Source organism: Pongo pygmaeus, chromosome 13 (assembly GCF_028885625.2).
Source record: "Pongo pygmaeus isolate AG05252 chromosome 13, NHGRI_mPonPyg2-v2.0_pri, whole genome shotgun sequence".
NCBI lineage: Eukaryota > Metazoa > Chordata > Mammalia > Primates > Hominidae > Pongo > Pongo pygmaeus.
This window is the reverse complement of record NC_072386.2, coordinates 20,215,804-20,238,446: the sequence shown is the minus strand read 5'-3', so window position 1 is coordinate 20,238,446 and position 22,643 is coordinate 20,215,804. Positions and strand designations below refer to the sequence as shown.

At 49.8% G+C, this 22,643-nt stretch overlaps 1 protein-coding gene across 8 annotated transcripts in view; it reads right to left on the bottom strand.

The window, feature by feature from the left end:
• PAX5 (paired box 5) overlaps window positions 1–22,643 on the bottom strand; it is a 204,471-nt gene that overhangs the window by 125,881 nt on the left and 55,947 nt on the right. For all 8 annotated transcript variants that reach the window (XM_054501474.2, XM_054501476.2, XM_054501477.2 and 5 more), the window contains one exon: window positions 10,980–11,155. In XM_054501474.2, the coding sequence (XP_054357449.1) occupies window positions 10,980–11,155 (176 nt within the window). The remainder of the gene's footprint in view (window positions 1–10,979; window positions 11,156–22,643) is intronic.

The window sequence follows — 22,643 nt, the reverse complement described above, 5'->3', positions numbered from 1 at the left end:
TTTTGTCTCAACATCAGCATCAAAACCCCAGCCCCTGTTCACTAGAGACTATATTGAGAACCCATTCCCTGGGCCACCAGGACATTAGCTCATGCACTTAAAGTTCTGGCTTTGAGCTGCCTTTTAAATTCCAGCCGCTGAGGATTTCCCTCTTTTTCTTTCAAAAAAAAAATGTATATATATGTATACACACATATATATATAATGCTTTATTGTTACATTTGATCCAATTGCTTGCAATAGGAGAGCCTACAGTAGCTCAGATCTTGTTATAAGAATCAGAAATCTATGTTCTTTTTTAAAAAATAATTTACAAAACAATAAATGTTTATTTTTATTGTTTTTTAAGAGTTTTGTAAATAGCTGACTTCCTTAAGTCAAACTTCCGACACACCCTCAAAACAAACAAGGTGTAAGGCCAAAATTATCTGTTCTTTTGTCTTTTTTTGAATTGCAAATATTGGATAGCCTTGTTTGAGGGGAAATATCTCTACTCAAAAGTCAATTCTCACACAGTATCTTTGGCTGCATCAATTGCTGTTACTTTATGCCACACAACACAGCACAGGTGGTCAATGTCACTGACATGGCGTATCTGTAAAAATTTCTTGGATGAATGAATGAATAAATGAATGAAAGAACATCCGAGCAAGGTGCAGGCATCTCTTTGACAATTCACTTGTAATCTTTAAATCCCACAAACACAGAATTTACCTGTCATCAAAAAGAGTGAAACAGACAGGAGGAAAAACTGTAAACAAGTCAAAATAAAAATAAGTGATGGATTTCCCATTTGTTTTATCACTCACAGAATGTTAGAGCTGGAATGGATCTCAAGGATGACCCAGGACAATCTCCCACCCTAAATGCAAAAACCATGACCCAGAGTGACTAGCCCAAGAGCCATCACTAAAGCCCAGAACCCCACGCTTTTCACTATGGCAATTTGCCCGGTATTCCCTCAAACATCCACCTCCCTTACAAAGCAGGAACGATTTTTATTGGGGAGCTGTCCTTGTGCTTGGTTCACAGGAAGACAAAGACTACTCAACTGTTTAGAAAATATTTCAAAAGCTACTTAGAAACAAATGGACATCCCCAGGCAATATTCTTGGCAGCAAATCAAGTGAAGAAGGTTGAGGTCCCCTAGAGTCCATGTAATTTTCATCCTTGGGTCACTTTGAGATGATGACTATAGAATAAATAGAATAAGGGAGAGTATGGCTGGTCTAGAGGCACCCGGCACTTCTAGAGATCTAGGGAGCAACAATTCCAGAATAATCCTTGTGATTATCTCATTCCGAAGGCAAAATAGCGTCCAAGTTAAATCTTAAGCAGTTCCGTGTTCAGGAAGGTATTTCTACCTCCTCTCCTCCTGCTGGGAACAACTGGGATGAGAAGCCCTGTCCCCCTGCCTCCACCCTCTTATAGCTCCCTGCCATGAGAGGAGTCACTTATCTGACTGGTCAGAGCCCAGGACATGCAGTGAGCTGCGCTCGCTGGTGGGCGGCATCACTGTGCCTTGCGGCTCAGAAGCCTTTCTCTGGAACTTCAAGCTTCTACATGCTTCAGGTTTCCCATAGGAAGGCCCAGTTAAGTCTGTCTCTCAGTTCCATCTTCCCCTCCTGCAATTGGGTGGGTAAGCCAGGGAGGGTCTGCTCTACAGGGCAGTCAGTTTGGGAAATAATGTGCCAGAAGCTTCACTTTAGGTCTCCTCTAAGGGGTGCTTAAGTTAAGCCTAAGTGGTACTGCCCAACTCAAGTTTTCAGAGCCCCTAGAAATGGTTGGGAAAGTATGGAGTGAGTATTTGGGTACTTGTTCAGTACCCAAATCAGTACCTTGTCCATTTTCACTAGGCTGGCAACCCTACAGAGGAAGAATAAGAAAGAAGATTCAAAGCTCCAACAAAACCCCAACTCTTCCTTTCCACAAAAGCAGAGTCTTACAAATAGTGTGCCAAGATGTCAAACTCTCTCAGCCTTTGGATGACCAGGGGACATGTGGGGAAGCTAAAGCCTGTAGGCCAGTTGCCTCCAGCCACGAGCATCCTGTTTATCCCAGTGTGTTATGCAAATATTAACACTTCTATGTGTGCTATGGTAATTGGGAAGTCCTGAACAAAAGCACATCCAGCCTACCATCTCCTTCTTTAATCTCTAAAACATATGACTTCTCCCTTTTTCAAGTCCCCAAGTCCCTGCCTACCAAGCTCCCACCAGAGAAGTCAATGCAAACTACGAAATTCTTATTCTCATCAAGAGTTGAGCTGATGCAGTTGATGGTGACCACTGGAGGCACCTTCCAATAGACTGAAACTTTTCCACCTAAGGAGGACATTTTCCCAGGGGTACCCTCTGGGTGGCAGGAGGTCTCAAAGCCCCAAAGCGTATCTTCCCAGAGCATCAAGTTGGAAAATCTAAGAAGAGCTACCCTAGAGGGTCTGGGATCTTTTCTTAGTTAAGTTGGGCTATCAGAAAGGCTGCTTTCTTGAGCCTCATAGTCACAGTAGCCCTGCCCCTGCAGAAATGCACTGATTAGCATGTGGGCATCATACTCATCCATAAGACAAGCTCTATACAACCTACTGCAGGGCCTCTAAATGTGCTGTTGAGGACCGTGACCATTGCCTCGCTGGTCTATCCACTGAAAACCCATGTGAAAATTTCCTTCCACTCTAAATGTCAGGAAAAAAAAAATGGCTTCCATTGAGGAATTGGACTCTTCTCCAATGGTGGACAATGAGAAGAACACAACTGATTGCATTTCCCATTTTGCTTTGACCATCAGGAAGCTCAGAATCAAATTCAAGCTAACTCTAGGAACTATGGGGGCCTGGCTGGAGATTTGGAGGGTTGGTGGGGGGAAGTGTGAGGAGGTGGGGGAGCAGAAGGGAAAGGAGAGAAGCCGTGCATGATGGGGCCACACTTCCTGGGCAATACTATAGACTGGAGAGAAGCCAGACTCAGGCAGCCATCTTCAGGGGTACAGCAATGTCGCTTATACCCTAGCAATAGCCTCCTGGTCCCCTAGCCCTCCAAGTCTCCCCACAGCTGCAAGAATAATCTTCCACTCTGTGTTGGATTGGATCCTGATATTCCCTGATTTAAAATCCCACAGAAGCCTCTCTTTGCTCTCAAGATAATATAGTCCAAGGCCCTGGCCCCGGCACACAAGTCCCCTCGCATGCAGAGGGACTTACAAGTCCCCTCGCACCTCACTAACTCACCACATACCACTTTCTGCTAACGTGCTGACCAGCCTACTCCTCCCCCATGGGACCTGGCCCTGAACTCCTGGGCAGAGGAGGCCAGATACTGTCTGGAGGCAGCAAGGCTGACAGCAGCCACCAGTATCCTGGCCCTGGCATCTTCACTAGAACCCCAGCCCTGCTCCCTGCACTAGAGGAGCTGGAGTCATCCAATAGCCTCCCAAGACCCTGCAGTCCCCACCACTTTGCTGCTCAGGGCCATGGCTCATGTGATGCAGACTGACCCTCTTTGTCCATCCTAATGAGGATTCCTCAGGGGAACTGCCCTTCAGTGCCCCTTCTGGTGCTTAAGTGTAAAAGGTCTTCTCTACTCCTTCCCCTCTTCCCACTAGACTCTTCTCATTCTTATCTTAGAATCATTCTTTCAGGTTGGAAAGGCATTGGCATTTAGATAATTAAGCCCTCTGGATTCTTAAACTTCTAAAACCACATATATGAAAATGGATAGATTCTACTTGCATGCCTCCAGCAATGGGAAGCTCACTACTTAACAAGGAGGCCCATTCCACTGTCAGAAGGCTTGGGCTATTAGTGAGTTCTTTTAGCCTGTCTTCTTCCTTGCCCACAACCTCAAGCCATCTCTTCATCAGACCAAATGGCCCAAATTTCTCCAGTCATTCTTCCTAGGTAAGAATTTTCAGTTGCCTCTTCCGCACAAACTCTACTTTTGCAAAGAAGGAGCTTGGCCCTGAGCACAGCCCCATGAGGAGAGAGGCAGGTTGAGAGGAACAGAACCAGCTCAGAGGAGAATGGGACAGTCACCACCCTAGACTTCTGTTTATGCCTCCTGAGACCACACTGGTTCATGTGGCAGTGCTAGCACCTCCTAACTCATGCTCAGCTCCTTGCATGATTAAATTGAACCCCCAGGTTGCATCTCCAGGAAACTATCCATCTCTAAGAGTCAGTGGGCAGCCTGTGCTGCAACTGGGGGGGTACCCCAATGGCCACCAGCCTGGGCTCTGGAGCCAAGGACCTGGCTTATGATCTTGGCCCCATATTTACCGTGTGCCCTTGGCTAAGTCACTGTACTCATCTCACCAAGCCTCAGCTGTTCTGTCTGCACAATGGGGATGATGGGAGTTGTTGTGACTTGGTAATGAGGTGGGGTAAGTAAGGGTCTTTTCAGAACAGAGCCAGGCACGCCATAAGCAATGAATGCATAGTAGCTACAGCAATTACTACAGCAATCATTAAAACCCAATGTATTTATGAGCTCAGATAAGAGACAAGTTGGTGCAGGCTGAATTGGTACAGGGTCAGTGAAGGCCTCACAGGGCAGGCAGGACTCCTCCTGGGCCCGGACAGGGTAGGATTTAGAAACAGGCTGAAAGAATGTTCCAGGCAGGGAAGCAGTGAGCAGCAGCTTAGAGAGTGAGCCACAAAATTAAGAAAGTAATAACTGTAGTAACTGTCACCAAACACACTCAGAGCCTCACCTGGGATTCACACGTTCATGCACATACACACGCACACACATGCGCACGCTAGCCCTGAGAGAGGCTGGGCCATGGGCAGCAGCCCCCTTGGACACAGGAGCAGCCCGGCCTGTGTGGGCAGTGAAGGGTCAGGCCTGGCCACAGCCAGAGGGTCTTGTGAGCACGCAGAGGGACATGGGGACGGTGAAGGGGCGTGATGGGGATGAAGGTCTGGGGTTGGGTTTCAAGTGGTGGGAAACCATGAGGCACTCTTATGGGAGGTAGGCTTCAAGAAGAAAGAGATCCAACGGTAGTCTCAGGAACAGGTTGAGAGGCAAGAGGTCCCAGTGAAGGTTGCTTCCAAGGTGTGCAGAATAATCCAGGCCACAGATCCCGGGCTCTGGGACACACTGCCCTCAAAGCAGTCACACCTCATCTCTGCATTCCAGCCCTCTGCGGTTGAGGTCCCCTTCTGCTCCTCCACCCCATTGTACCTGACTTCCTTTCACTGCCCCCCATTTCAACCATCCAGGCCCCCTTGCAGCTCCCTGCCCACACCTGCATTCCTCTCTTTCCACAGTCCTTTGCCTGTGCTGCTCCTTCGGCCTAGAATGACTTCTCCAGCCCGCCATCTGCTATTGCCACGGGGCTGCATTCTGCCTTTCCCTCAAGGCACCTCCTCCAGGAAGCCTTTCCCTTTCTCAGCCTGGCCCACCTGTCTCCCCACCCCCTCCTCTCCTTCTCCCTTCCTCATGGTGGGACACAGATCCATAATGAAGGAAAATGAGCTCCCTGAAGAAAAAAAACACATCCTCTTTCTCCCCAGGGTACCCAGCCCTTTTTCTGCCTCATGGTTGAGGTTCAGGCCATCCCTGATGACCAAGGTCAACATGCTCAGAAGCACAAACCAGCCCCTTCCCAGGAACAGGATGCCCACAGGAGAAGGCAATGCTAGAATCCTGTTCGGCCCACCAGCCTGGAGAGGTGCTACCACTGAGGGGGCAAAGCAGCTGATGAGAGCAGGAGGCATTTCTAGTGGCTTTCTCTGTTAGACAAGGGGCAGATCTTCTCCTGGTTTAACCCCCTGTGACCTTTGAACTTCCTGGGAGGTCAGCAGCACGTCACCTTCCCCAGCTGTCTCTCTGTCTCTGGCCCAATGGGAGGGAGGGCCCTGGCCCGTTCCATTTTGCACCCGTATTGATCTGTTGGCAGCAATGGGCTGGATAATTAGCCAGGAATTAGGGTTTCTATTACAGCCAGGAGGCTGCTCCAGCTGATTTATCACCTGAATAATTTACTGTGATTGAAAGGAAATTAAAATGAACTCCATTTGACAACTGTGAGCTTTTATGGGCTTTAGTGAAGGCTCAAAAGCCAGATTAATAGCCTGGTGTTGGTTAATAGTCTGCCGAGAGTAAATACGGCAGGCTGTGCTCCGCGGCCTTCCTGTGGCCGCCGGAGGAGGGACCTGCTCCCACCAGGAGCGCTGCGACGACGACAATGTCAACGGGAGTTTTACTGAAACAGATTCCACTGTTGGAAACATACACACACACATGCACGCACATACACGCGTGCGCGCACACACACTCGCCACCAGCAGCTTTATTTTCTTCTCTTCCTCCAACGTGATTTTTACTCACTCCACATGTAGGGAAAACAGAATTGCTTTTTCAATAACCATTTTGAAAAGGAAGTGTTTCATTGCCCAGGAGTGGTCAACATTAACCCCTTCCACCCAGGGCAAAGGGTTTACTACATTTCCCTATAAAAGCCAGCAGCCTGGGCCCACCCACCCAGGTAGATCTTGGCAGGAAAAGCTGCAAGTGGGGCAGGCTCCGAGCTAACAGCAGTAACTGTCAGGACCCCTGCCTGGCCCCAATGAGGAATGTTCTTCCCATGGGGGACAGGGTGGGAGGATCCGGGAGGATGTGGCCTCTCCAAACCTATGGCAAGTTCAGAGAGTTCTGGAATGACAGGCAGACTCTGACTGCAATAGGCCAGGTCTGGAAACCAGCCAGCCAGAAAACTGGCCCCTGGAATCGTCCTGGACCTGGAGGCCCATGGAACCATCTTGCATGAGATGAAGACAGAAGACCCTGAGATGGGATTCCAGCTCTGCGGTTCAACAATCTTGGAAACTCCTTGAATAAACAATCTGTGAAAAAAAAATGTTCCAGTCTATACAATGGGGCTCCCAAATCGTGCCCAGCCTGTTTGGCAGGCATTTGCCTTGGGGGTCCAATGAGAGGATGGATGTGAACGGTCTTTGTGAACTGAACGCTGTGGTGTGTAGGTGAGGAGGATCGCTGTTGTCACGTTCGGTTTCAGCTGCTTCGGCTGTTCTTGTTGTTGTCGTCATCAAAATCATGATTGCTCCTACCACAGATATGGAAACTGAGGCCCAGAAAAACAGTGACTTGCTCAGCAGGGCAGAGCTAGGACTCAAATCAAGCTTCCCGACCCCAAGGCCAGTAAGTGCTCTTTCTTCCCCACCAAGCTGCTCAACGAAAGTGACAGCAAGGCCCCCATCCAGGGCACTAGGCCACAGAGACACAAACTGAGACAGCTTGATCTGCTCAAAAATGGAAGAGGCAGCCAGCCTCTGCAGCCAGCACCTCAGGCCCCCTTCCTGTCACCACTGCCATGCCACGCTGGGGCTCACAGGCGAGGCCTGTGGAACATTCATCTCTCAGAGAGCTAGCATGAGGGGCTCAAGGAACCTGTACCCTTGACGCACATCCCTTTCCAGCCTGCGGCCCCTTTCTCAGGCGTCATTTGTCCAAAGTGATTGGGAATCGGGTACGAGGGTATGTCATTCATAGTCCAGTGCCTGTGCGTGTGTGCAGGTCAGCCCCGTCGCCTCACCTTCCATCTCTCCTCATTAAGACACATTACAGGGAGGTGAAGCAGATTAACCAGAAAACACTGGGTCAGTCATTATCCCGCCACACAGTTCGCCTGCAGTCGCCATCTCAGAACACACAGTCAGAGACAGGCCTGCAGACGTGCCCGCTCATTCTGAAGGACACTGGAGATGCTGAGTCCTCACAGAGTTTGTAATCAGGTCTCCTCCCCATCAGACCCCATCTCTCCATGAGCCCATGGGACCTGTCCTTCAAGCCCCCCATCCAACACTGCCCCCTCAGTGCCATTGTCCTTAATGCTCCCAACCCAGGTAACATCCCCCTGTCTGGCTGACACCTCATCAGGACCCTCTGAACAGTCTCTCTTGTCCTGCAGGTTCTGAGTCCACAGCACGCTGCCCCTGAGAGACTGGACAGAGCTGATGAGCACCTGGCACTGCGCCCGGCTCCCAGCCCACGTTCAGGGAAGAAGTTAGAGGAGTGGCATGTGAGCAGGTGAGTGAGTGAATCCATGGGCGGCTTCCGGACCACTCAGGGATGAGGCCTTGCAGGCTGCATGGTCTTCCTGGGCACTCTGAGCTAAAGGAGTTATGGTGCAGATTCTGAGTCTCCATGACAGTCATGCGAAACACAGAGGGAGTCTCACACTGAGTGTCTGTGTTAATAAGGGGTTCACAGAAACACCTGTGCTGCAGAGGCCAGGCGGAGTGCAGAGGTCTGGATCCCCGCTCTTCCCTGTTCACTTGCTGGGTGACCTCAGACATGCCCTGTCCTCTCTCTGGGCCTCTAAAAAAACAAGAGGTTGAAATCTTGCCTCTGTGGCTCCTGTTACCCCTAAAATTACACGATCTTGTCAGCCATTAGAAGATAAACTTTCTGGCCGGGCGCAGTGGCTCATGCCTGTAATCCCAGCACTTTGGGAGGCTGAGGCGGGCGGATCATGAGGTCAGGAGATCGAGACCATCCTGGCTAACACGGTGAAACCCCGCCTCTACTAAAAAATAGAAAAAATTAGCCGGGCATGGTGGCGGGTGTCTGTAGTCCCAGCTACTCGGGAGGCTGAGGCAGGAGAACGGCGTGAACCCGGGAGGTGGAGCTTGCAGTGAGCCGAGATCGCGCCACTGCACTCCAGCCTGGGTGACACAACGAGATTCTGTCTCAAAAAAAAAAAAAAAGATAAACCTTCTGGCTAGGCACGATGGCTCACACCTATAATCCCAGCACTTTGGGAGGCCAAGGCGGGTGGATCACCTGAGGTCCGGAGTCCAAGACTAAGCCTGGCCAACATGGTGAAACCCCATCTCTACTAAAAATACAAAAAAATTAGCCAGGCATGGTGGCAGGCACCTGTAATCCCAGCTACTCAGGAGGCTGAGGCAGGAGAATCGCTTGAACCCAGGAGGTGGAGGTTGCGGTGAGCTAGGATCACACCACTGCACTCCAGCCTGGGCAACAAGAGCAAAACTCCATCTCAAAAAAAAAAAAAAAAGAAGATAAACTTTCTTCCACATTCTGGAGGGAAGAACGTGCCTCATCCAGGAAGGTTTCCTGATCGAGGCCCCTCTCACTCTCCTCCCGTGTCGGAGAAAATGTGCCTTCTGCCGTCTCTCAGAAGGGCTCTGAGCAGAGCAGAGAGGATGCTTGTGATGGAAACAGACTCTCCTCCCTGAAGTCCAAGATCTAGAGTGTGTGGGGGTGGATATGCCCAGCACCATAACCATGTCCTACCCAGCAGAGGTGTCACTTGACTTGTAAGAGAAAGACTAAAATCCTCAACCCAGTCTACAAGACCAGGCCCACCTCCCCAGCACCATCCCCCGCCCATCCCTGAGCCACAACCACGCCGGCTCTCTCCGTTCCTCATTCCTGCCGCCTCCCTCTCAACTCAGGGCCTTTGCACTTGCTGTCCCCTCTGCCAGGCACTTTCCCTCCACCCCCACACCCCTTCTCCTTGCTCCACCCAACCCCTTCAGGCTCAGCATAAATACCTTTCCCCCAGGAGGCCACTGAGGACTTCAGGCTGGCTCAGCCTTTCCTTTAGGCTCTCAGAGAACCTCAGACACCTCCTCCTTAGCACCAAGCACATCTGTAACCCATGACCCTTTAGGTAATTCTTTTATTGGGATTCTTCCACAAGTCTGTAGGCTCCCTGAGGGGAGGTCCAAGCCCATCTTGTTCACTGATGTGACCCGGTGCATGGCTCCATGCCTTACACAAAGTAGACACTCATCATATCTGTTAAGTGAATGCATCTTGCAGCGTGGCCTTGGGCAAGTTGCTCTGCCTCTCTGGACCTTGGTTTTACCATCTGAAAACAAAGTGGCTAGAAGGTCTGTAAGAGCTCTCATAGAAACTGCTCAGACACAGACAGACTGTCATAGACGGGCGGCCCCAGAGGCCCTGCTCTTCCCTCACCGCACGGTTCTCTCCAGCACCTCGCCTCTCCATGGGAGCTGTGCAGGCAGCCTACACTATTTGGAATGACTTTTTGGAGAAAATTCAGAAGCATCCTCTAATTAGCATTTAGAGGAAGCTCAGTGCAGCCAGTTCTCACCACTAGTACCAGCGAGGAAAGTGCTGAGGAAAGTTATTGTCTGTAGGGTCTCTTTGGTTGGCCCACGAGGTGGGAGCTCTTGGCAGTTCAGAGCCATGTCTAGCCTGCAAGGTTACCTGTCAAGGCCCTGACACACACTGGGTGTCAGGAAATAGTCTTATGAATTGAATCTGGTAGTCCAGGGACCTTAGTCAGGCCTCAAGAGCCTCTCACTGGGCCGAGCCTTGTGATCTCGTCTCTACAGCCATGGGTAGCGACTACTCCGCCCAGGGTATAGCAGACAGCCAGTCAGCCAGAGCTGGCCTTCCTGCTTTCTCCCTCTCTTGCAAATAACCCAGGTGGGAGTTTGTGCAATGAGACATTTCTTTACCTCCAGACTTTTGGATTCAGTCACTAAAAGCATGACACGGCCACCTGGTGAGAGGGCAGACAGTGGGATACCCACCTGATCCGTCATTCCATTGTTCACGGCCGGTGAGCCCCCAGGCCACGTGCTGGTTACATATTTCCACCATCACCCTGACTGACAAGATACTGACCCAACACCACCTTATGCAGCCCGAAAGATCATTACACCCTTCTGTCCAAAGAGCCCTTGGAAAGGACACCAGAGCAGCCAGAGAAGTCACCCACCCCCTGGCTGGCCACGGACAGAGGCACCAGGGCAAGAAGCCACTGGAGCCCCGGACAAGCCCTCCTGACCTTGTAGGATGTAGTGACTGCCCAAATTTGGCCAAGATCACTGAAGAGACCTCTCTGAGCAGAACCTGGTGTGCCCTCACCCACACCCTGCTAGATGCCTCTGCCTTCAGGAACCTGGCTGGGCCAGTGTGGCAGTGGCAGGTGTGGCGGGCGTGCATCACGGGGCATACCTGCTCGGGCTTGATGGGCTCTGTGGTGGTGAAGATGTCTGAGTAGTGCTGCCTCTCAAACACGCGGTCCAGCACCTCCAGCTGCTGCTGTGTGAACAAGTCTCCCCGCATCTGCTTCCGGAGGAAATCTCTGCCCGGAAGTGAGTGGCCGTTCGGCACCGGAGACTCCTGAATACCTTTGATGAGCAGGAGAGAGGAAGGGTGAGTGGAAGTTACACACGTTGCTAAAGAAAGACAGTTCAGACCCTGAGACTATGGAGAGGACCTGACCCCAACTCCCTTCCTGACCAGAGAATATACCAGCAGGGGCTTAGGTAAGGCACCGCCTTTCCCAAGGTCACCTGCTGGTAAGTGCAGAGTCAGCCTCCCACAGCCATGTGCCAGGGACTGTGCAAAGACCTTTTGACACACATCATCTCATCTAATCCTCATGATGACCCTCAAGGTAGGTTATTTTCCCCACTTTGCAGATGAGAAGACTGAGACCCAGAGAAATTTATTGGTTTGCCTGAGGATTCGAGCTTGGGCTGACCCACAGGCTTAGTCATCAGGTGCTCCTGCTCCTCCTGTCCTAAAGACCTTCCTGGGAGGTACAGTTTTTCCCAGAGTTGAGGTCCTTACCCTGGACATTTGCTACCACATCATGTGACCGATCAGTGAAACACTGTGCTAGGAAGACTATAGGAAAACGGGACTCTCATACAATTCTGGTGGAAGTGGTAACAACACCTGTGCTAGACAAGTCGCCAAATCTATCAAAACCACAAATGTACCTTCCCTTTGATATAGCGATTGCACTTCTGGAAATTTATTTTACAGCTCAACTTACACATGTGAGAAGTGATGTATGTACAAGGTTCTTGTAGCAAAAGACTGGAAACAACCCAAGAGTTTATTTGTGGGGGGTTGGTAACTCAGCCAGGCATACTTGCATAATGGAAAACTGTGCAGCAGCTGAAAAGGAATGAGGCTTCCTTCTGTGAATTGCTATGAAAAGATCTTCAAGATACATTGTTATGTTAAAAAGTAAAAAACAAGGTACAGCACAGCATGTATAATGTACAACCTTTTGTGTAAAAAAGGAAGAAAATAAGACTATGTGCAATATAAATCTCTCCAAAGGATATATGAGAAACATTTACAGTGGTTGCTCATTCAGGGAGGTAGGAAGTGAGTGAGTGGAGGTGAGGGGGAGACTTTTCATGGCATGTTTTTCTTTGGTTTGGTTTCAGAAGTTTAAATGTACTGCTTATTGCAAAATGTAAATTAACTACGTATAAGATTAAATTCCCTCTGTGTTCTGTATTGTTAGCTAGTCACACCGTAACAGTCTCTGGTGATGATGCTTACATGTCAAAAGAAATATTATGAATTATCAACAAAGAAACAAATGGGATGAAATATCTTCTGTTGAGTCTTAAGCTTGAACTGTTCAAAATAAAATCAAGCACAGAGGGCAAATGCTTCCCGTGAGGAAATGGCCTCGGGGGTGAATCATTCCCCAGGGCTCTCTGGGACCACATGGCTCACGCAAGGCTGACCAGAGGCTTCTTGAAACCCAGGCCCAGAGGTGAGGCATCTGCCTTTGCAGTCAGGAAGCCCTGGGGAAAACCAGCGTGGGTCTGCTCTCATGCTAAAAGGTGCCCTTACTCAAGGCCTTGTCTGACCCCGCCCCCACCAGCGCACTGCTGCCCTAGACTAGACTTCATCCGTCACGTCAAGCTCCCACCCACGTGAGGAATGAGGCCAGGCTAAAGACCATGAAGCAGTGAGATGTGGTGTCACCAAGACTCAGTCAAAAGTCAATGCTTCCTCAACTGTACTTATCTGGGGACAACTGCAATGCAGGGCTGACATTTGAACTAAGACAGCAGCTTTGAGTTTTGGCCTTTCGGATCCCCTGAGAAGCCAACAGGCTCAGAGGACCCAGCATCCTCTATAGGAAGGGCCTTCAGAGGCAGCTCATGAGCCCTCTGAGAAAATGGATTCCCCACCAATTTTGACCCAAGAGGATACTGTAGGCTGGGCCACAGCCTGAGTGACCAGATACCCCCACATGTGGGCCAAGGCAGAAGTTGGCCTCTCTGACCAACGTTCGCCAGCCTGAAGCCTAGGCCCCTCCTCTGGCAGCCCGTGACCCTGGCCTTCCACAAGACAGGCGCCTGCTCCTGCCCACAGGGCATCATCATCCTCAGAGACCCTTCTCCCATCATGGCCCATCCCCATGGGGACCATTCCCACAAGGTCACCAAGACTAGCAGGTATGGGAGCTCACGGCCCAGTCTGTCTGCCCAGCAGTGTTCTTCCATTGGTCAGTACCCACCAAATGATCCTTTTCTCAAAGGTTCTATGCACACACACAAATGCACACACACATGCACACGCACACGCACACCAGGAAAGATGGCTTAGTTTTTCCTACTCAGCTGTAGCTCTGCCCAGTCATCCTGGTCCCAGTTACTCCTGCTAAAGCATGATGTGGGCCTTGGTCCCCAGGACACCACTAAGTTCCTCCTTGTCAGAAGGGGCCCATCCACTTTCAAGAGCTTCTCCCTCCACCAGCTTCAGTTATACTTTCCAGACCTGACCCTGCCAGCCAGGCCCAAAGCTCAGTGAAGCCTCCTTCCTGTCAGCCATCTCCTAACGACTCCCGCTGAGGCCTGGCTCTGTCCCCAGCAGGGCAGTGCCCAGCTCCTCCGGCCCACCCAGGCTGCTCCATCAGACCCCCTCAACTCTGCCCCTCTAGGGGGCATCTCTTCAGCCAGCCAGGCCATCCTCCCAGAGGAGTCCTCATGCTTGATCCCTCTCCCCCGGGACTCATGGGCCAGGCTCTTTTCACAGCTCAGAGCCCAAAGCTCAGAGAGGGTGGCTCCACTGAGGGCCCCTGGGGGCAAGGTCACTGTCTGGTCACCCAGTAGAGCCCAGCACAGAGTAAAGGCTCAGGGTACACAGGCCCTCAAGTGTACACACAGGGGGTGTTAGGAGACCCTCCCCCTGAGGACACCACACAGACTCAGCACAGGCAGCCTCTCTGGACCCGCACCCCTCTCTGCAGTCTCCCCAGAAGCAGACTGGCTGCGTCCTGCTCTGGTTCTTTGAGAGTCAGCCATAGCCTCTGTCAGCTGAGCCTGTAAGGATATCTAGGCTGCCAGGCGCAGTGGCTCATGCCTGTAATTCCAGCACATGGGAGGCCGAGGCGGGTGGACTGCCCTCGTAGGGCTGCGAGCTGGGCAGAGCCTGCCTCTCCGGGCATTCACCCTGTCCCGCGATTGCCCTCACTGCTCTCACCCCACCAGCACCTCGCTTGCTTTCTTTACTAGGGAAATAAAGGCAATAGTTTCTGTCATTTCCTTAAGAAGGATTTGGACACTCCAAAACACATAATCAGTTATTCATTGGTTTAACAAATATTGATAAAATATTTACTCTGTATCAGGTAATATTTTTTAAGTAAATACATTTAAAAAATAAACAAAAACAAGGGATACAGCGATGACCAAGACAAGCCTCTCTCTCTCCAGTCTAGAGAGGGCAGTCCACTTTAGTCAAGTGATCACAGGAATAAACATAGGATTACAAACAACTGTGACTGATGCTAGGGTGAAAAGAGAGCATAAAAATATATCCATGTGACCATGTGTAATGGAGAGGGGAGTGGCCGCCTGTGGGAGGAATCAGGGAAGTCTCCAACAGGAACTGCATGGAACCGTGAGGAGTGACCAGAAAGAGGGGGTGGGGCAGAGAGGGTGCCAGACCCAGGAGACGCTCGTACAAAGGCCCTGAGAGAAGGGGGTGAAAGGAACAGAGGGAGAGAGGGAAGAGGCCCCAGGAGAATCTGGAGAGGCTGGGAGGGATTGAGCCAGACAGCCCCAGAGGCCAGAGAGAGGATCTGAGCCTTGCTGCAGGAGTCTTGAGGAGCTACGGGAAGGGCTGGGGAAACATGTGCCCTCCACATTTCTCAGTCCCAGGGCCCGGACTGCTCATTCCTTCAGGTCAGGCCATGCTTTCTACACTCTGCTCCCAAGCCTCCTCTAGAAAAGAAACTAGGGGCCGGGGGAGGTAGGAGCTTGCATTTGTGGGTGTTTGAAGGTGATCTGCTGATTGGCCTGTTCAGCCGCAGGTGATTCACTGTGCCCATATGGAATGGAAACCATCTCCCATGGACACGGGCATTGTTTTCCAGACAGACACAGCCAGAAGCACACATGTCTCCTCCTCCAGGATGCCTTCCTTCATGCCCCAGCTGGTCTTCCAGCTCCCGTTCTTAGGGCTCTGGCCACTTTCTCCCTTATTTTAGGAACCACATCCCCTGGGCCCTTCACTCCCACACTGTGCTATGAGCTACCTTCGGGGCAAAGGTGGGAGGTAATTCGTCTCTCTCTCCTCCAAAGCCAATATCTGTGGAATAAATGAATGAATTGGTACTACCTGTGACAAGTGTGACAAGTACTCTGCATGTCTGTCTGAAAATGTCAGGATCCCTCCATCTGACCTCACTCATTCATCATTCTTCCCTCCACCAAGCTGAGTGAGTGTTAATGCCAGGGATACAGTGATGGGCAAAAGCTGACCCAGCCATTGTCCTCATGGAGTTATGTCCAGAGGAGGTGGCAAAGAGTAACTGAAAAATAATTGGACCAGTAAAGGTACAAGTATCAACCAAGATAAGTACTCTGACTGAAAAGGCGCATGGTCTTACGAGGGGACCCTCTGTCCTGCCTCTGGTGTCGCACACAGTGGGTACTCAGTGAGAATGAACCAACAAACAGATTATATGCTCAGAGACAGCTACAAAAATTAATCCCAAAAATCAGCCCCTGCACAAGGGCAGGTCTGAACCTCCAGGCCTCCAGTGTAAGCTTCCTTAGCATTTCTCATCTGCACCGTGAAGACGCTCTCTGACTTAATTGGAGAATGTAGTCTTGGAGGCAGGCTACAGAAATGCTCAGACCCATTTTATTCCAGGGAGAAAAGTCTGAACTCACAAAGTGAATGGTATGCTTAAATATATGGACAGACACGGGCAAAAGTACAAAGGTATACAGGGGGCATGGTATCTTTAAATCTTTTTTTTCTACTCCAAATCAAATAATATGTAATAGACCCAGTGCTGGGCTTAGTCAACCATGGCTCGTAGAATTAACATTCTGGAAGCTAGCTTCAGGGGAGCAAGGGGCAGGAAGCCCCGTCTCGGGGAGCAAAGAAATGCTGGCTTTAAATTTCAGGTTAAACCAATGTTATTCACAACCCAGCTTTGAAGCTAAAAGCTTTACACAATTGGGTCTGGTCACGCAAAAAGGGAAGAAGCAAAATAGCCTCAGATTCCCATCTGTCAAGAGAAAGCTGTCTCTTGTGTGTCTTAAAAGATCATAAACCCATTGCATTTTCTTCAGAGCACAGCAGATTCAGGGGTTTTGCATTTTTCTTGAAGGGTTCTGGTTTGTTTCTTTAAAAATCATCATGCGCTTTATGTCTGCAGATGCTCACTGGGAGGAAAAAAATAAAAACAAACAGGAATCTCTGAAATCCCTCCTAGCATCATGGCTTTTGGGATGTAACCCCATCTGGAGGCTGAAGAGCCCCAGGAAAAGAGGCTAGAGCCGCCAGGTCAGCCTCCAGCCTTTCTCAGAGTCCAGGTCCTCTGCAGAACCCAGGCCAAAGCCAGAGCCCTTATACAGCTTCCTTCATCCTCACAGCTGCTCCTTAGCATGGCAGGGCAGTGGCAGGGCCCAGTGGGAAAAGGGTTGGGAGCCAGCAGTCCCGGGTTCTAGCCCCAGCTCTGCTCTTACTTGCCGTGTGGTCCCAGGCAAGTTCATCTCCCTCTCTGAGCCTCAGAGACCCCAATAGTAAGCTAAGGTAGCTGAGTTGGTCATTTCTAACCCCTTTCTCCACCAAAATCCACCTAGATTTTGTGTGCTAAGTAGTATTAAATGAGCATTGACTTATTTTCCCATTTTGGTTGTTGTGCAGTCTTTATAGGGGACTCCCTGGCTATGATCCATCCCACCCGTAAGAGACTACCTGAGCCAACCAAGGGGATCCCATCCTCTTGAATGAGCACTCCCGTGATGAGAGGCCTGTTGGTTGGGGGTGGTGGGAGTGCTGGGGGAAAGTCAGAGACAGGAATAAATCCTTTTTCTTCACAGGGATATATTTATTCTTAAGCTGTTTGAAACTATGAAAATAGGCCGGGCACGGTGGCTCATGCCTATAATCCCAGCACTTTGGGAGGCCGAGGCAGGCAAATCACTTGAGGTCAGGAGTTCAAGACCAGCCTGGCCAACATGGTGAAACCCTCTCTCTACTAAAAATACAAAAATTAGCCAGGCATGGTGGTGGGAGCCTGTAATCCCAGCTACTCAGGAGGCTGAGGCACGAGAATCTCTTGAACCCAGGAGATGGAGGTTGCAGTGAGCTGAGATTGTGCCATTGCACTCCAGCCTGGGCGATAGAGTGAGATTCAGTCTCAAAAAAAAAAAAAAAGAAGAAAGGAAAGGATAAACTGTGAAAATAACTCCCAGATCCCACTCCTGTTTTATGCACTACAACCCCCCACCTTACCCCAGGGTCCAGGGCTGTCTCTAGATCGGCCAAGTTTGCTGCCTGTAACCACAGGCCTCTGGCACTGCCTGCACGCCTAGACTTGCCTCCCTTGTGAGGATGGGGGACAGAGCAGGTCCTGATGGTCATCTGCCACAGGAGCACAGAGCTGGGGTGACTGGCAAGATGAAATGATGTGACTTGGGGCATTTTTCCAGTTTGGGTCAAGTGAGTCCAATGAGCTTGGAGTTGGCATCTTCAGGTGGCTGCAATGGCTAATTCTCAAAACAACCTATAAAGCAGAGACCCACCAAATTCAGACCATGCTAATTTGTAACTTTAAAGAATTATTTCAGGCTGAGAGCAGTGATTCCTGCCTATAATCCCAGCACTTTGGCAGGCTGAGGTGGGAGGATCACTTGAGGCCAGGAGTTCAAGACCAGCCTTGGCAACATGGCGAGACCCCCATCTCTACAAAAAAAAAAATTTAAAAACGGCTGGGCATGGTGGCTCACGCCTGTAATCCCAGCACTTTGGGAGGCCAAGGCGGGCAGATCACCTGAGGTCAGGAGTTCAAGACCAGCCTGGCCAACATGGTAAAACCCCATCTGTACTAAAAATACAAAAATTAGCCAGGTGTGGTGGCACATGCCTGCAGCTACTCGGGAGGCTGAAGCAAGAGAATCACTTGAACATAGGAGGCGGAGGTTGTGGTGAGCCAAGATCATGCCATTGCACTCCAGCCTGGGCAACAGAGTAAGACTCTGTCTCAAAAATAATAATAATAATAAAATTTAAAAGTTAGCTGGGGTGTAGTGGTGCAGGCCTGTAGTCCCAGCTACTTGAGAGGCTGAGGCAAGAGGATTGCTTGAGCCCAGGAGTTCAAGGCTTCAGTGAGCTACGATGGCGCCACTGCACGTTAGCCTGTGTGACAGAACAAGATTCTGTCTCCAAAAAAAAAAAACAAATAATTTTTTGAAAGGGATAGGAAGCCAAGGGATTTGTTCTGGGACTATGTTAGCAAAACTCCTTGTGCAAGACTGAGAGAGCATTGTCTGTCCCTAGCAAAGAATGAAGTGGGGCTGACAGAGCTAACAGGGCTGCAAAGCTCCCCACACCCCCTGTTCTCACCCCTGATAGAGCGCTGTTCAGTGTCAGGCACTGAGCCAAGTTATTTGTGCATCCTTCAGTTTCTTTGACCCTCAGAACATCTCTATGAAGTATGTATTCTTATTCCATTTTACAGATGAGAAAACAGAGGCTCAGAGAGCTTGAGTCTCTGAGGTCCCTCAGCTCAAAGCGGCAATGCTGGGATTTGTACCTAGGTCTCTTATCTGCAGATCCAGCACTCGGGACACCTCCCTTTACTCTTCCTGTCAGCTGCTAAGATGAAAGCCCTCAGTTTCCTCATCTCTAAACTGAAAACAACAGTGTGCAGGACAATTCATGGGGCTTTTGTAAGGATTGAATGAGATAATCTCCATGACACTCTAACACGGTGCCTGGCACAGAGTTTAGTGTCCAAATAATGCTAGCTGCTGTCATCCTCATTTTCATCAAGAAAACCCTTCCAAGTCTCCACGGGGACAAAGCCTGAGCCCCCGAGGCCTCAACGACCTGCCCCTCTAGTCAGGGTCACTCCCCACTTCACCCCACAATGCCATCCCAGCAAGCCGTTTGTCAGCCTTCATGTGTCTCTTCACCACTGCTCCCCAGTGCCCCCGGACATTCTGCTCCCTCTGCTGGCATGCCTTTCCCTCCTGCCCAGCAAGACTCAGTCTAAAAGCTGCCTCCTGTCTGAAGCCTGCCTCCAAATCCAAAGGCTGAATTCACCACCCTTTCTTCTGGGTATCCTCAGCACGTTGCATGGGCCACCACTATGGCCTGGATTTTACTCTCACAAACCATTCTGTGAACTCAGTCCTCTTGGAACCTCCACTTTACAGTTAAGGAAGCTGGCACAGAGAGATGAAGTAATTTGCCCAAGATAACACAGCGGAGAGCTCGCACAGCTCCTACATGTGCTAAAGTGAAGTTGGGCACTGTGGCAGACCCGGTACAGATCAGTGGGGAAGCCTAGGCACTCTGAACTCATGCGGGCCCAGGTTCGAATCTCAGAACTCTGTCTCTCACAAGCCCATGATATTTGAGCAACTTCTTTTTTTTTTTTTTTTTTTTTTGAGACGGAGTCTCGCTCTGTTGCACAGGCTGGAGTGCAGTGGTGCGATCTCGGCTCACTGCAAGCTCTGCCTCCCGGGTTCACGCCATTCTCCTGCTTCGGCCTCACCAGTAGCTGGGACTACAGGCGCCCGCCACTATTCCCGACTAATTTTTTGCATTTTTAGTAGAGACGGGGTTCCACTGTGTTAGCCAGGATGGTCTTGATCTCTTGACCTCGTGATTCATCCACCTTGGCCTCCCAAAGTGCTGGAATTACGGGCGTGAGCCACCACGCCCAGCCTTGAGCAACTTCTTTAACTGCTCTAATCCTCAATTTTCTTATCTGTAGAATGGGATAATAATAGTATCTGGAGTTGACAAAATAATTTAATGAGAATACATGTAAAATACTTAGCATAACTCCTGACACATAGTAAGTGCTCAATAAACATGAGCTGTTTCTAGAATTAGTATTTTTTTTCCCTGCTAAAGTATGAGCTGAGGGCAGAGCCCATGTCCCATTTACCTCAAGCATAGGAGATGCTAATGAATGTTTGTTGGCTGAATTATTAAGCTAGGAAGGCTTGAGGGCTTGCAGGGCTGTATGGCTCAGAAGAATTCAGCACTAGGACAGTCGCTGGTATCATCAGAGAACTCAGGAGTGGCCTCTTTTATATCAGTGATCTCAGAGGAGGAAAGTGAAACAACAAAGAGTTTACGTCTCGCCTACTTCTAAGACAGATTTGAGGCTGTTCATAAAATTTTGAACTAGAGTGGATGATAAACTACTAAACTCAGTTGAGCTCTAAGCTCCCTGGCAGCATATACCAAAAGGAAAATGCAGCAAGTCATATATTGCTCAGAGTCCAACAACAACAGCAAAATGCTGTTCATAGACTCAAGCTCAAACTCATTACAGAGCTTCTATTCTCTGCATGGTGCTGTTTGGGGTGCTTAGAGTGATCCAGAGATGACTAACAACAGGGAGGGGGGTCCTGGAGGAGGGACGATCAGAGCCAGGCCTAGGTAAGAGATGGGATTCCAGGTACAGGCAACCAGGTTAAGTTGGCAAACGCTTCTAGGACATCTACTATGAGCCAGGCCCCATGCTAGGGACGAGGGTGGTCGGGCTCTAAATGTCCCTTGGTAGCCCGGAACAAAAATCAATGTTCTGAGTCATTTTCTAAATCCTGTCCTAAACTGGGGCTGCAGACTAAGAAAAATCAAGGTGGCATGGAGAAAAATTCCACTGAAACTACCATTATTCAGCCATTAGTTTCACTCAATCTTTCTTCTCAGAGAAGGAAAACGCGAAATTGTAAAATTGCCAAATACATTCAGGTTTGACCAGAGTGAATCTGATTGTGCCGGGTGTTACCCAATGAGTCACAGGCTGTCAGTGTGGGCAAGGCCCCAAGGGCTGGTGATTCCACATTCGAGGATGGCAAACGGGAGGCCAGATGGCAAAGGGATCTGTCAGGGGCCAGACAGCAGATTCAAGGTGAGCTTGGACATGAGGTCTCTGACTCCTGCCTCAAGCCTCCTGGATCCATTGATCCCTGAGCTACATACTGGGTATCTGGCCCTGCCCTTCCCACCAGAGCTAGAGAGAGCTTCAAGTCTTAGCCCTGTCCCCTACTGGAGGACGAAGACAAGTGAATAATTGCAATGTAGTGCAATAAGTGCTAGGAGCCTGAGAAGCAGACACAACCCTGGGAGCCTAATGCAAGCGGCCAGACCCTATTCAGAGCTCACTCTGCGAGACACTGTTCTAAGCACCTTCCCTATTGGATCCTCACAAAAACCCTAAGATGTCAAGTCTGTTATTGCTTCCTCCCATTTTACAGATGAGGAAACTGAGGCAGGGGGTTAAATAACTTGCCTAGTCACAAGATCTAAAGATTGGGGGGGTGGGGGGAAGGAAGAAAAAAAAAAGTAACTTGCCCAAGATCACACAGCTAAGAAGTGGAGAAGCTAGGGTCCGAACTCAAGCAGTCTGGTTCCAGAGTCTGCTCCTAGCCCTACACTAACTCACTCTACTTAATCCAGACTAGGGGCAAGTGTAGCCCAAGAAAGGCCCCCTGGAAAAGATGTAGCCCGAGTCTTTTTTTGGGTTTTTTTGTTGTTGTTTTTTTTTTTTGTGAGGCGGAGTCTCACCCTGTCGTCCAGGCTGGAGTGTGCAATGGCACCATCTTGGCTCACTGCAACCTCCACCTCCCAGGTTCAAGCGATTCTCCTGCCTCAGCCTCTCAAGTAGCTGGGACTACAGGTATGCACCACCACACCTGGCTAATTTTTTGTATTTTAAGTTGAGAAGGGGTTTCACCATGTTGGCTAGGCTGGCCTCCCAAAGTGCTGGGATTACAGGCATGAACCACCATGTCCAGCCTTACCCTGAGTCTTAAGGATGGAGTTAGCCAAGAAATGCCCAGGGAAGAGGAATTGCATTCCAACCAGAGGGAACAGCATCTGCAACAGCCTGGAGGCACAGACAGCATAGTGTAGGGGAATGGCTATAATTCAGCATGATTAGAATTCAGGAGTTGGAGGAGGGGAAAGGGGGTGAAGTGTGAGAGGCTCTTCCCTCTCTGTCGAGCTGTTCAGCATCACTATCCATTATCCAGAACCTAATATACACTCTGATATACAAACAGTGCAAATACATTATTGAAGCTCTCATGGTGTTGGTATGAAGAGATGGGATTTCTTTGTGCTAAAATGAATCAAGATGACCTCAAACAAGAGGCGGAAAGGAAGTAATACCTGGTGCATTGCCACAGGGCAAGTCTGTTCTCTCTAATCCATACTGTCCAAGTCCATTACCTCGTACAGTAGTCCCTAATTACTCCACCTTACAGAGGGATATGCACACTAATTAGAAAGGATGTTAACCGCCATAGTGAAAATATTCTGAAGCAAATGAAATACTACTAGGAGCAAAAGGGTGATTTGTTTCTGTGAATT